Genomic DNA, 15,307 nt, shown 5'->3' with positions numbered 1-15,307 from the left:
CAAAATATCAAGTCGTGTCATCTTGAGGGAGTCCTTCCTTATAGAATTAAATATTTTCTTCTTTAACACAGTCTTAAAATACCATGTGATGTGCCCAAACCTCTAAAATACTGCTTGAAAACTAAATGTTCTGTTATGTATGCTTTATAAGAATGGCAGAAAACATTTACTTACATCAAATATACATATAAAATGTGCTTAACTTCACATTTAGTATTGTGTACTAATTAAGTTTTTATATTTGAATATTTCTCTTAAGGAACCTTTAAATTCTGAAGACGACGTTAGTGACGATGACACGTCAGAAGTGTTTGAAACAGATAATGTTGTTGTATGCCAATACGATAAGGTAAGCAGAGAGGGTCTATAGACTTAGTTTGAATGTGGTATAACTTGATGTAGTAATAACGTTTTCTTATGTTTGAACTTTTCTTTGTAAATGTATCCTATATTAAATTGTCTACAGATTAAGACAGACTTAAAAGGAAAACTTTTGTTGCTCTGCAACATCACAGGAACCTATTTGAAGTCAAGGTATCATGAAGAATAGAGCTCTTAGGCCTACTTACTGGAACACTTATTAGAAGCATCATTATGAATATAAAACTTTTGAGTACAAAAGATATGGAAATCCCACTGAACTTTCTGTTACAGCATTGTCTGTTTCTTCCAAGAGAAATCTTCATGAGTTTTTACCCTGTTCTTTTTTCTTTCTTTTTTTTGACACAAATACAGCTTAGTTACTGAAGATGATAAATTGTATGGTATTGATGAGTTTTTGGTTATTCAAATGTATGCAGTGCTGTGCAAAAATGTCAGGATAAAGTTGAAAATTAGATTTTGGTCTACTTTCAAAGAGCAATGGAGATAAATCACAGGCCAAATGTCAAAATTTTATTAACCCTTTTGCTACAGGCTTGGTGTAATATACACAAGTTCATATACATATTTACACATGTTAAGTATTTACTCTATAACTTTTGATACAATTTGTGTACCTTGTCAGATTTTTAGTAAAGATATGTACAGAAAAAATCAATTTTTTTTAATGAAACATTTTTACTAAAGATTTGTCTGAAATTATCTGGTCTGTTTGGTTAGTAGTTCGAACGTGAAGTGATTTCATGTAATGATTACAAAACTATTCTTCATTTCGAAAATCTCAAATATTATTTGTGTAATCTTTAAAATCTCATAAATACATATCAAACGTTTGTTTTCAGTAAGACTATATTTCATGTTATTCTCTATACTGTAGGTGGGGGTCTGCCAACTGACTGGCCTTGTAATCATAAAATATTGAGTAATAAATATAAATTGTTTTTTTCACGTTAGAGTGATTACATATTGTAGCAGGAAAATACAAATGTTTAGTCTAAGTAACTTAGGTGTCATAATGTATATATATATTTTTATATTGGCCATCCAGTCATGCCTAGCTAACATCACATAACTTGAATTAACACTACACATGTACTCATGTGACCATATCCAATAATATAAAACTGACCTGGTCTTGGCTGTGTTTTAGTGGACTAGTATTTTGTATTGTACAGAATTATTTAAATTATTATACATTATATATGTGTATAAATTATTACTATTTAGAAATAGGTTATGGAACTTGTGTTCTTAAAATATAGAACAATAAATAAAGAAGTAAAATAAACAATTATCTCTTCTTGCTAGAACTATTGTACTCTTGTTGCTGGATATGGATTGCTCAGCCTTTTGAAATTTTACACATGAAAGATATCAAAATTTATTTTTTAGGTTTTATATATATAGTTGAATAACCAAAAAGTCATAAATAACTGTACTGACACCATAGAATTCTACTATAATTTATTAAGCTTAGTAACTAAGCTGTATTTAGGTAAAAAAAGTATGAAACTTTGGCAGACCGACACATTCTACTTCATTCAAATCATGGACTGAAAGAACATAGTGGCCTTTTCACAGATTAAAATGGCTAAGAAAACCACTAGGGGGACATTCTAACCTGTTGATTTGTTATTCACATCATGTATTGTAGTAAGAGTATATAATGGACTGTTTCTAAAAATGGATAGGATGAACAAGGCTATTGTGTGTGATTCAGTTCGTGAGCCATATCTCAGCAAAATAAAAAAGATATGAGGTTCTTATTTTATATTCTGGCTTGTCAGTATTGGTAAGTTGAGTTCCTAATTTGTATGAAACTATAGACTCTTATTTTGACCCCCTCGGTGTGGATTCCTGTACGTGGTGAGGGGACCTCCCAGGGAAGGTTCTGTTTTATCTGGTTACCTTCTCTGGGATCTAAACATCCACCCACGTGTTTGTTGTGCGTGGCGACCCGTGAAGGGTAGGAGAGGATCCTGGTGGTTGAGGGGTCCAACCCTAACACACCACTTTGGCCTCGAATTCCTGTAGACGGGCGGCCTTTGGGTGGCCCCCCTTGGGTCAGTCGGCTGGTCCACTTGGGCTAGAGTCAACCAAGTACCAGTGTTGGAAGTTCTCAATGGGTGTTGTGGACATTGTGCCTGATGCTGGTGTTTGGGTATAGTGCTCACGAAACCCTGGCGTTGCTGCATTGTCCTTGCGTGACTTTGTAGTGCATTCCCTTGTAGGGCTCCATGGTGGGTGGGGTCAGTGGGTACCGAAATTTTTCCTTTTTCCTATGGATCCTCTAAAAATTTAAATAAAATTGTAAAAAACAGTCAATGGGTAGCGACCACGTCTTGAATACTCAGAACAGCAATCTTCAACATCAGTAACACACGCATTACCTCATTTTCTTATATTACATTCTCTTCGAAAAACCTTTAGGTCAAATGTCCCCTTTTTTATTCAAAAGGGACTAGAGGGACTTGCTGGCTCTCCAAAATCAGTAAAGAAACTTGATCTGGTGACATATTGGTTGAAACATCCACATCCCAACACAGTGAACTCCTCTTGAATTCAAAGGCAATTGGGGATATACCTATTGAGGTTACACCCCATGCTACGTTGAATTCTTCACGAGGAGTTATTGTTGAAAGGGATTTGAAGAATGTTCCCGAGTCAGAGATTCTCGCTGGTCTCTCCACTCAAGGAGTTTCTGCAGTGAGACGCATCTCCACTCGCAAAGATGGAGTTACACTGCCAACAAATACCCTCGTTTTAACATTTACTTCACCACGTGCACCTGCCACCATCAAGGCAGGTTATCTCATTGCAGGGTTTGGCCATACATACCAAACCCTCTTCGATGTTTCCAATGTCAGAGATTCGCCACTCAAAGACATCTTGTCGTGGTTCCCTGACATGTGCTCGTTGTGGAGGCAAGGACCACTATGCCTATGACTGTGACATGAACCCACATTGCGTAAACTGCAATGGTTCTCACCCCTCTTACTTTCATTTTTGCCCAAAATGGTTGGAGGAAAAAGAGGTGCAGCGTTTGAAAACGACACATAACATTAGTTATCCTGAGGCTTGGAAATTGCTGTCCACAACTACATCTCGGACATATGCTGCTGCACTTCATTCCACAACTACAGTGGGAGTGCAGACAGATCTCTCTGTGCCTCCAAGAGAATCGTTTTCAAAACAAATGAAAAGCCTTTTGACCTCCGTGGTTAAAAAGGTTGATGAATCGACTTCCACACCCATCTCTGTTCCTCCCATACCTTCCAACAAACCTCAAGATCCACGTCCTTCAGTTTCAAATACAGGCATTTCTTCTGATACATCTTTTTCTCCCACCACAAGAGACAAAACAATTATTTGTTCGCGTCCTCAGTCACTGGATTCCCCTTCCAATAACAAAAACCTGCCCACCCGACCCAGAGCAGGATCCAGGGAGGTTGATAGACCTCCTCCGACTAAAGACAGTAAAGAAAAAAGACATGGTCGTAAACCGAAGGGTTCTCCAGCCACTTCACCTACCCGTTCTTAAAAATGGCCACCTTGATACAATGGAACTGTCGAGGTTTACATTCTAATCTGGATGATATCAAAACGCTGATTGCTTCCTACCATCCTGTTTGTCTTTCTTTACAAGAAACATTTCTCAAAACTGCTGATACTGTCTCCATTCGGCAGTTTTCTCTGTACAGAAATGACAGGTTGTGTGATGGTCGAGTACATGGAGGGGTGGCACTGTTGGTTGATCAACACGTGTCCACCCTGTCTTTGTCACTCAACACACCCTTGGAGGCTGTAGCCATCTGTGTTTCCTTGGGTCATACCATCACTGTTTGTTCTCTGTACCTGTCCTCTGGAGAGACATATGATCAATCAGATCTTGATGCTCTCGTTAAACAATTGCCATCTCCATTTCTAATCCTAGGGGGATTTTAATGGACATCATCCCCTCTGGGGAAGTGCTATTATTGATGGGAGGGGCCGATCTGTAGAGCGGATGCTCTCTGATCACAATCTTTCTCTTTTCAATACTGGTTCTTCCATTTACTTTCATGCATTTAGTCAGTCCTTTACCGCTATTGATCTCTCAGTTTGCTCCCCTTCATTATTCTCCCATTTTTCATGGAGGGTTGACAGTAATCCACTAGGCAGTGATCATTTTCCGATCCTTTTGAGAGAGACTGGCCGTGGTCGATGCCACCCTACCTGCGTGCCCCCGGTGGAAGCTGGATCAGGCAGACTGGTCCACTTTCACTGCTCTCGCAGAACTTGATCCTGCCATTGTAAATCAGCCATCAATAGACGACTGTGTAGCAGCGGTAACTGACTGTATTACACATGCAGCTGCTCAGTGTATTCCTAAAACCTCGACACGCTTTCCACGATATCCTCATCTGTGGTGGAATCCTGCTTGCCACTTAGCACGGAAGGCTCAAAAGCGGGCCTGGGATACTTTTCGTAGATATCCCACACTTTCAAACAGGTTGCTTTCCAACGGGCCGTGCACATGCTAGGTGGGTAAGGCGTCAAAGCCAGAAGGAATCTTGGATTAAGTTCACAACCAGCATATCTTCTACCACCAGTTCCAAGATCATATGGGACAGCATTGAAAGGTTAATGGACATCCCCTCTCGATCTTACTCTCTGATGGTCAGGAGGTGACTGATGTTGAACATCGCTAACACTCTAGGTGAAAGCTTTTGCGGGTATCTAGCACTTCTGCTTGTTCCTCCACCTTCCTGGTCATCAAGACTCGGGCAGAGCGATCACCTCTTTCCTTTCAAACTGACTGTTTCTTTGACTATAATTGTCCCTTTACCCTGGTGGAACTAAAATGGCCCTTCATCGGTCTGGCTGGCTGGCTGGCTGGCTGGCCTTCTGATTGTTTTCAACCGGATCTGGCAGGAGAATGTTTTTCCTGATGCCTGGTGCCAGGCTATTATTTTACCTTTCTCTAATCCAGGGAAAGATCCCAAGATTCCTTCAAACTACCGTCCAATTGCTTTGACGAGCTGTCTCTGTAAGACATTAGAAAGGATGGTTAATGCTCGTCTTGTTTGGTTCCTTGAATCAAACAACCTCCTCTCCCACCCAGTGTGGGTTCCGTCGACAGCACTCCACCACAGACCACCTAATTGTCTTGAAACATCTATCAGAGAAGCCTTTCTCAACCACCAACATCTTGTATCAATATTCTTTGACATAGAGAAGGCTTATGACACAACATGGAGGTATGGCGTTTTGCGAGACCTCCATACATGGGTTATGTGGCCAATCTACCCATGTTTATTAAAAAATTTTTAATGGACAGGAGATTCCAAGTTCGTGTGGGTTCGACACTTTCCCGTTCTTTTGTACAGGAACTTGGAGTCCCTCAAGGCTGTGTATTGAGTGTTACACTCTTCAGTATAAAGATAAATGCCATCACTGAACAACTCCCTCTCACTGTTGCGAATAGGCTGTACGTCGACGACTTTCACATCTTCTGTCAGTCGTCAAACATGAGATATATTGAGCAGCAACTACAAACTGCCCTCAATTGTGTACGGAAGTGGACTCTGGCGAACGGCTTTAATTTCTCTCTCTCCAAAACTGTATGCATGCACTTTTGCCGTCGACGGGGTATTCACCCTGATCCTGAACTTCATATCGGTGAAGTTTTGCTGCCAGTGGTCCCAGAGACCAAGTTCTTGGGGTTATCTTTGATCGTAAACTGACCTTTATACCACACTTAAAGCAGCTTCGGGTCAAATGCACAAGAGCACTGAACATCCTCCGTGTTCTCTCTTCTACCAGTTGGGGGGCAGATCGCTGTTCAATGTTAAAAGTATATCATGCTCTTATTAGATCGAAACTCGATTATGGATCAATGGTCTATGGCTCTGCCAGACCTCGCCTTAAAGATGCTGGACCCCATTCATCACCAAGGACTTCGACTCTGCACTGGGGCTTTCCGTACCTCTCCAGTTCAAAGTATATACATTGAATCTCATGAACCTTCTCTACATCTTCGCCGTTTGCAACTACCTTTACAATATACTTCGAAACTTCATTCCTTACCAAAGCATCCCACCTGGAAATGTGTTTTCCTTCCTCGGTGGGCAGTACTTTTTCAGAACAGACGATCTGTCATTGCTCCGTTTGGCCTTCGCATCCGGGCGCAATTGGATGAATTGGGTCTGTCCTTGGATAACATTGCAGATTCCACAGGTTGGCCCATTCCACCATGGCTTATTACAGCCCCCAAATGTGACCTTTCTTTCAGTCACCTAAAAAAGGCAGATACTCCAGATTGGAAGTACCGTCTTTTATTCAATGAATATCTTTCAAACAATCATTCAGTTCCCATTTATACAGATGGTTCCAAATCAGGTAATTCAGTGGGCTCTGCTATGGTTTGCTGTGGGTCAGTAGTTGCACGCAGAATCCCTTCTACAGCTTCTGTGTTCACTGCTGAACTGTATGCCATATCTCTTGCCCTGGATCATATTGCAGCTGAGCAGTACTCCAACTGCACTATTTATACTGATTTGCTTAGTTCTATACTTGCCTTGGAATCGCTACACGTTAGCTCACATCCTATTCTCGCTGATATTCGAAACCGACTGGCCCATTTCTCATTAGCAACTACTTCAATCCAGTTTTTCTGGATACCAGGCCATGTTGGTATTCGCAGGAACGAGCTTGCAGACATGGCAGCTAAATATGTCTGCTTCAGCACCATCACTCCTATGCCTATTCCGTACATGGACTATGGTGTTGTCTTCAAGGCTCGGCTCCGTGCCAGCTGGCAGTCCACTTGGAGTGAGCAACGCGACAACAAACTTTTACAAATCAAACCCAAAATTGGACTTTGGCCATCTAACTTCCGTAAAGTTCGAAGGAGGAAGTTGTTCTCACTAGGCTACGCATTGGTCACAGTTTTTTAACTCATCATTTTCTTTTATCTGGAACTGATGCACCAATGTGTAGTTTGTGTAACACTCAAATCACTATCAGCCATGTTTTACTTTCTTGCCATCGTTACAATTCTCAACGACGGCAATATTTTAAACATATTTTTTCCCAGGGTCAGTCTGTAACATTGGACAGAGTTATTGGTGATGGTGACTCTGTCCACCTTGATAATGTTTTTAATTTTTAATGGCCATTAATCTTTTAATCTCATTTAAGTGTTGCATATTTATTCATTACACCTTTTTAATTGTGGTTCCTTTTTTACAGTTTTAATCTCTCTCCTTCAATTTGACATTGGACAATGGCCAGAACATTAAATAACTCGACACCAGGACTGGAAAGGCCAACTTCAGGTGACTAACGCTCCTGTTTGAACTACTCGTTAGTCATCCTGGCGAGTTGTTATTATACTTTTACTGCATATCATTTCACACTTTTACTAAACTTTTTAGTACTGGCCATATTGACTCATAACCCGGAACCAGGACTGGAAAGACCAACTTCAGGTGACTGACAGTGGTTTTTATACTTACCTGTTAGTCTTCCTGGTGGGTTATGATCATTACCATTCTGCTACAGGTAGTTCTTTACAACTTTGTTGACTGGATGTCAACATTGGTTTTTACGCCATTTTCTGTTTTAATTGCCGTTTTGCTTTTATCTTCAATTACTTTTACAAATTTTACTCCATTTACTTGACTTTATCTTTTTACTGGACATTTGGCTACTCATTATTACGATTTTGGACTTTTAAAACTTTTATTCTTTTACATTTTGATAATAGCTGCTATGACACATAACCCGGAACCAGGACTGGAAAGGCCAACTTCAGGTGATTGACGGTGGTTCTTGAACTTACCTGTTAGTCTTCCTGGCAGGTTATGATCATTACCATTTTGCTAGAGTAAATACCTTACAACTTCTTATACTCTGCCTTCTATTTTAACATTGTAGACTAGGTGTCAACATTGGTTTTATACTTTTTTGTTTTACCTTCATTTCCATTTATGTCTATTAATACATTTATTTTTTTATTTTTTTAATATTTTTTTTACATTTTTACCGAATGTCTGGCGCAGATAGCCTCGCTGCTTTGTGCCATAAAACACTAAATCAATCAATCAATCAACTTATTTTGATATCATAAACATCTCATTTTAACCAATGCTGCATTCAACATACCCACATGACTTACTAAAAGTGTGTTTAATATTTTATTTTAAATTAAAAAATCAACTTGTATGTATAACTCAAACTAATCTACAATTTGATTCCAAACTTACTGACATAAATTCACAAAATAATAGTTCAATAAAATTTGGAATGCAAGCCAACAAATGTGATGGACTTGGCCTTTGACCCATGACTTTGCAAAAGGGTTAATCTTCATATTTAGAAGAATAGAAACTCGGTAGAAGTGCTTGAGTTCGGCAAACAGTTAATATGTTGTATATCCCCCGTTTAGTTTAATAACTGCAGACAGTCTTTCTGACATTGTTGTGACATATTTAATCAAAGTGTCCATTGAGATTTTATTCCAAGTGTCTCTAATGCTCTCCTGTAATGTTTCTTTGGAAGTAACCTTTCATTTGTCAAGTTTTTGATGTATCAAATCCCAGATCTGCTCAGTTGGTTCATATTGAAGTTCTGTGGGGCCATTGCATCATTTGAATAATTCTAGTGGTTTTTTTCTTGTATAGGTTGGGTGAGTGTTTGGGGTCATTAATCTTCTTGATAGTATAATTTCCACTGGGTATACCCTAATGGATCAGTATCTGATGGTTATTATGCTGGTCCATCATTCCATCTATCTTGCAAATATCTCGTGTTACCTCAGCAGAAAAACACCCCCAAACCATAACAGTACCTCCCCCATACTTCATGGTAGGTGCTATACATTGAGGTAAGTATATATCACTTTTCTTCTGCCAGACATACAACCTACATTTTGAACTAGATATTTCCAACTTTGACTCATTAGTCCATAATGCCATTTTCCAATAATCAACAATCAATTTTTTATGTTTTAACAAATTTCAATTTCTTGACAATGTGTGGAAATTGAAACAAAGTTGTTTTTTTTTTTAATTGCTACATAACCAAATGCTCCATTCTCGTTGAGTCTTCTTGATACTGTAAATCTGGATACTTTTCTATCATTTGGTACATGGTGATTTATCTTGCACATGAGATTGGTGACTGTCTTTCTTCTGTTCTTTTGTATTGTTAGCCAGGTACAGCTGGAAGGTCAGTATAATAAAAATAATAAATATATATAAGTGCTTAATGGTATATGATTTAAGCTATTTAGTCTAATCGTTTATTTTTTCATGTCTTAATCTGTAGTCTTTCTACAATGAAAAAGGCATAATTTATATTTATTTCCTAATATTTTTATGATGGTTACTAGATCAGTCAAATCAACTGAACCCATACAAGGATTCATTGGTGAAAGCAACATAAAATAGTGTTTTTTGAGAAAAGTGTGATAACTATCTGGACATTATAAGGATTCTGCATGTGAAATTTGAAAATTTTCTGATGCACAAAAGTATTTTTAATATTAAAATGAAAATTACTTTCCACGTTGGATAGATAACATGCAGAAAGAAAAAATAATGAAAACCGTTACTTAATAAACCTTAAGACATAATTAAAAAAATATATTTTGCATATGAAAGCCTTGTAATGTTTACTGATAATCTGCCAAATTTCATGGACGTACACTGTAACATCATTTAAATGTTATAGTATGAAGACTTTAACAAGCATAATGTGGTTACAAGGTTGGTCCCAAGGACCAAGCATGTACAAAAATAGTTACACAGCCACTCATTCATTCAGTGTTTAAGTCACGAGTCATGATATTCCATATGAAGATTTCTCTCTCATTCCTATGGGATTTTCAGACCTTGAACTCTGCAGTAAAGTTTACCTGTAGTCAAAGGCTGCTGTGTTCTTAATGAGAGTATAGAGCTGTATGTTATTAAAAACCTTCACAGGGGAATCCAGGTTGCTGGATGTTACCGAAATATTACAGGCCATAAACCACTCATCTCTACCGTGATTGTAAGGCCTCTTCCTTATTTTGGTGCCTTAATCATTTATATTGTTGTAAAACAAAAATAGATAACCATTGTTATAGAAACAACTTTCTCCATTAATTTCTTGCTTCAGATGAAATTGCATAGGTTTGATACTGACCTGGTTAAAGTTTTGTATGTAACAGTGTTTTCTCAGCCATTGAAAAGTGGTGAGGTAGTCATGTACCTACTCTAACTGATATGGACTTGGTTTATATTTAATTTTTAAAGGAGTTTTGAAAGCTTTTTTATATGTCGTAGGGATTTGAAAGAAATACTATTCAAGGTCTACCATGACCAGAGTTTTAACCCAAATCTGGTTTAATTATTCTACAGTTCTTTGGAGATGTCTCTTTAGGAACATAACTTGGAATATTGTTACACTTAGAATTGTTTCAAAGTAGAATTTAGTCTTTGTTTTACTAGATATGTATCAGGAGTTGGTGACAAATGTTAAAGGCAGAGTTTCTGTTAAAATTGGACCCCAGCAGCAAAATATCTTACTCCAAGCCCGGAATGACCAGGTGCTTGACTCGTAATCCAGGGGTTGTGGGTTTGAATCCCCATTACACCAAACATGCTCACCCTTTCAGCCGTGGGGACATTTATAATGTAATGGTCAATCCCACTATTCGTTGGTAAAAGAGTAGCCTAAGATTTGGTGGTGGGTGGTGTTGACTAGCTGCAAAATTAAGGATGGTAGTGCAGATAGCCCTCATTTAGCTTTGTGCAAAATTCAAACCAAACCATCTTACCCCATTCATTTCTGATTTACAATATTAATAAATTTTAACTTTTCATGTAATCTTAATTAAACTAGGGTAATGTTCACAAAGCATTTGTAAAAAAACCTAGTATTGCAAATATCTTTTTCACATTTAATTCGAAATTTTAAATCTCAAAAATAATTTATTTTGGTTTAATTTTGCAGTTGTATAAAAATTAATCTTTCTTTCTGTCACAGCATTGTTCATTGTTAAAAGTTTAGATCGTAAATCAACCCCAGTTTTCATACACCAGCTAGTTTCTACACTAGATCACCCTTTAGAACAACAAAGTAACATCAGTAAAGGTTGCTTCTCCACCTTGTATTTTTACAGTCCAATAAGAAATATGAGTTTTAATTATGCAGTATTTTATTTACAAAATAAACAAATAGAAACAGTTATTGAGTTTCAAAGTCAAAAATGAAAATGCATCAACTTATAATAAATATTAACTCTTTATACAACAACATAGAAATAAGAATGAATAAAAACTCTATAACCTGAGTGTTTTCAAGGTGGTATTCCTTCTTTGAGGGCAAACTGGGAATCCCATTGCTCGGGTTTTGTGGTTTTTTATTAATTTCTGTCAAGACTTCTTGAACCTATGTTTTTTTAACAACAAAAATAAGAATAATATAGGATAAGGCTTAGTTTAACCAGGATACAATTTTGAGGTGTCACTGAAACCAGTTTTGGTCGTACATCACAGATCGGTTCTGTGGAAATTCACTGAACTGACTAACTTATATTAACCTCTTAAGTATAAGATGTAACTTCTTGAAGGGTTTTTAATCATTAAGTGTCATGATTGTAACCACAAATAAGTTAGCAGTTATTTTTTCTATTAAGAAATGTTAAATAAATTGAAAGTTTATGTAAATTTTGTAGAACATTTTTTTCTTTGGAAGGAAGTATCCAAAGTTTTGGAATTAATGTCTTTTGATGCAATAGCTAATGATTCTTATTATGATTATGTTGGTTAGATATCTCGGAGCAGAAATAGATGGAAGTTTCACTTCAAGGATGGAATAATGAACCTTGCTGGTAAAGATTATGTGTTCCAGAAAGCTCTTGGAGATGCCGAGTGGTAGATAAAATAAAATCCAAGAGCAAAATCAACAGACCTAAATGTATCAGGTGGTCAAGTGTGCCAAGTTTTGAGCTTCAAGTAATTACTGGAGACTCAAACCTGATTGTTCAAGATCTTTTGACCTTAGTTTGATAGCTCAGAGTAACATGGTGACAGACTGTTACATCGTTACGATCTATTTAGCATATTTTCTGTCACAAAAATTACATTTTTTGTTGGGAATCTTCAGAGAAATGTGAACTCAACGAATGTGTGATTCTGTTATGACCACGTGAATATATTTTGTTCTTAGTACCCTTGTGAGAACTGAACTCAACACAACTGTGATTCTTTCATGACAGTGTGATTGACTGAGTAACAGCAACTCTCTTCAGATATATCTCTGTTCTAATGTTATTCGTGTTTAGCATTTCAAGTTTGTCTGAAATGTCACTATTCATGTTCTATAATTTTTTTTATGGTGTACATAAAAGCTTCATACCACAATTTTTTTTATTTATCCCTCTCTTTTGGTTCTTTCCAGATAGATTTAAATAAATAAAAAATTGTGTATAAGATAACGACAACATTTCTTTCTCTTGTCTTCCTGACATTGAAAACCTGTTCTTTTTAAAATAAAACCTCTCCATCTTTTATTAACTATATATTTTAAACATTTTGTAAAATAACTGTATGCCCAAGGTACATATATTCTTTGTTTCCTCGTATTTTGCATGTTCTAATGTAACACGAATTCAAGTTTTTTATATTAAATTCATTTGCACTAGTGTTATTTTAATATCAAGAAATTGCTAAGTTTAAGATAATATTGGAAAATAAAAGTAGCAAAACCTAAACCTAAACAAACCTCTGAGATTTGTTGATAACACTGGCTTGTAATTAAATCAAAAACATAGAGGAACAAAATGTTTCCCTGTTAAGATTGTTCCCTTTATCAGTTAGTAAGAGTAGTAAAAGTGTTATTTATATAAAAGCTAAGAAATTTCACTATTATACCATCCTAGTAGTTTTTATGACTAAAGTTTTAAACCCATTATAACAAGTCTTACATTATCATATGTTATTGAGAAGGTTCTTCATTCATTTTCTTCTTATTTTGAACCTTGCATTTTTCCATAAGATATCAAAAAATGCACAATAACAGGTTAAATATTTGTTGCTGTAACATTTCCTGATCTGTAATGTTTATTTGCTGTTAAAGTGTCAACTTGGTGTTTAATTTCTAAATTAGTTCATTTGTCAATTTTCATGTGTTTATATGACAGATATCAAAACTGATTTTTAAAGAAATCGACAACCATGTCAGCTTCAGATTAGTTTCTCTAATGATGTCAGAATAAAGAAACAACACAAAGAGCAATGACTGAAACCCATCTCAAATATAAATGTATATCTTTATATTGTATGTCCTTTAAATTCCACTTTCTCAAAAACTTTTACCAAGACTTTTTAACAGTTTGCAACTTACTTTGCATATCCTAGTATTAGAATAAATCATCCTTTGATGTTTGAAGTATATCACACCAATTTTACTACTTTATTGTTAGATATAAACTATCATTTGAAGAAGGTTCATTACAATTCATGACAGTCTTGGCAAGACCTATATGTTGCTTAGTTGTATCCATACGTGTCTCATTTCCATGTTTATATCGTTATAGGCTAGTTTAATTCTACTTAAGATATTGATTAAACATGCAATGAAGATGCATATCCCAAGATAGAGTGTGTAATGAAGTTTAAACAGCTGTAAGTTATACACCATATTCCAAACTACGTATATATAAATTCCTACCTTTTCTGTTTACAGAAAAGATATTTAGCATAGCATTAGGAACTAACACAGTGAGGTTTCACATGCTGAAATAGTTGAACTGGAAACAGATTACAAAGTCTCCATTATTTGTGTGTGTTGCAGACATATTTGGTATACTTTATAGTGTTTTTTTTTAATTTGAAAATAAATACTGATGTTAAAAGAAACAATGCAACTTTAAACATACATTTGCTCACTTAGTTGTGAAATTATGACATTTTTTAACTACAGTTAACTTCTTTGTACAATTTTGTTACAATACATTCAATTTTTTGTGATTACAGATTTAAAAGGAAATTAACTGTTACCTATTACTAAGTTTGTTTTAGTACAATACTCTGACCTATGAATGTTGCAGATTTTACTATGATCGTTCATCTGTTTTGTAGCTTTAAAAATTACAGTATAGAAGACTAAAATGAGAAAGATAGGAAACTTGGAATGATAAGATAGAAGGTTTATGACAGGAGTGAAAACAAAATCGTAAGATTTATAGAAGATTTAAGAACAAAAATGAGTTAATTAAAGACAAGATTGAAGAAGCTGTTGGAGATATGGCCTTAGAATTATAATAACACCAAAATAATTCAAAAATACATTTACAAAGGGCATAAAGAACAAAATTGAAGGACAAAAAAGTATATATGAAGAATTGTAAAATCAATAAGATAAAAATAACAGTTGCATAATAAATCATTGGGAAATGCAGGGATCAAAACAGGAAATCAATAGACTGATGGAAAGGTACCATGAGAGGTATATCAGACTAAGTTCAAAATCATTTCCAAATTGAACAGAAAGAATAGTGAACAACAAGCTCATCATTGTAATGCCTATGTAAAAGAGTGTTTAGCTGATAGCTATAACGACAATTGATCACTGATAGCTGCTTTATCAAAGAGGTTTGGAGTATACACAAGAAAGAAGTTTAGAAGCAAAGCAAGAAAGAAAACCTTACAAACATGTAAAAGATGTGGAAAGTTTTACCCAACTATCTTACCAAATTGTGAATTCACTAACACGTGACCAATTTATAAATACTACAGTGTTTGATGATGCAAATTAAGTTGCTTGCAACTTTTATGAACACAACTTCCATCATTAAGTGTAGAGCTTCACTTAAAGATATGTCCAGAATTTATTAATTCGTCAAATCATGTATGGAAACATAAACTCTTATGATGGTATTTTAGATTTCTAGAAG

At 36.0% G+C, this 15,307-nt stretch overlaps 1 protein-coding gene across 1 annotated transcript in view; it reads left to right on the top strand.

Annotated features, from left to right (window-relative positions):
* LOC143228359 (transcription initiation factor IIA subunit 1-like) overlaps window positions 1-14,279 on the top strand; it is a 29,321-nt gene extending 15,042 nt beyond the window's left edge. Inside the window, exons 9-10 of the mRNA XM_076459630.1 lie at window positions 260-349; window positions 12,181-14,279. Of these exons, the coding sequence (XP_076315745.1) occupies window positions 260-349; window positions 12,181-12,288 (198 nt within the window). The 3' untranslated portion in view covers window positions 12,289-14,279. The remainder of the gene's footprint in view (window positions 1-259; window positions 350-12,180) is intronic.
* The last annotated feature ends 1,028 nt before the right edge of the window (window positions 14,280-15,307 follow it).

This window comes from Tachypleus tridentatus, chromosome 1 (assembly GCF_004210375.1).
Source record: "Tachypleus tridentatus isolate NWPU-2018 chromosome 1, ASM421037v1, whole genome shotgun sequence".
Classification (NCBI taxonomy): domain Eukaryota; kingdom Metazoa; phylum Arthropoda; class Merostomata; order Xiphosura; family Limulidae; genus Tachypleus; species Tachypleus tridentatus.
The sequence above is the reverse complement of the archived record's forward strand: the minus strand, read 5'-3'. Positions and strand labels throughout refer to the sequence as shown.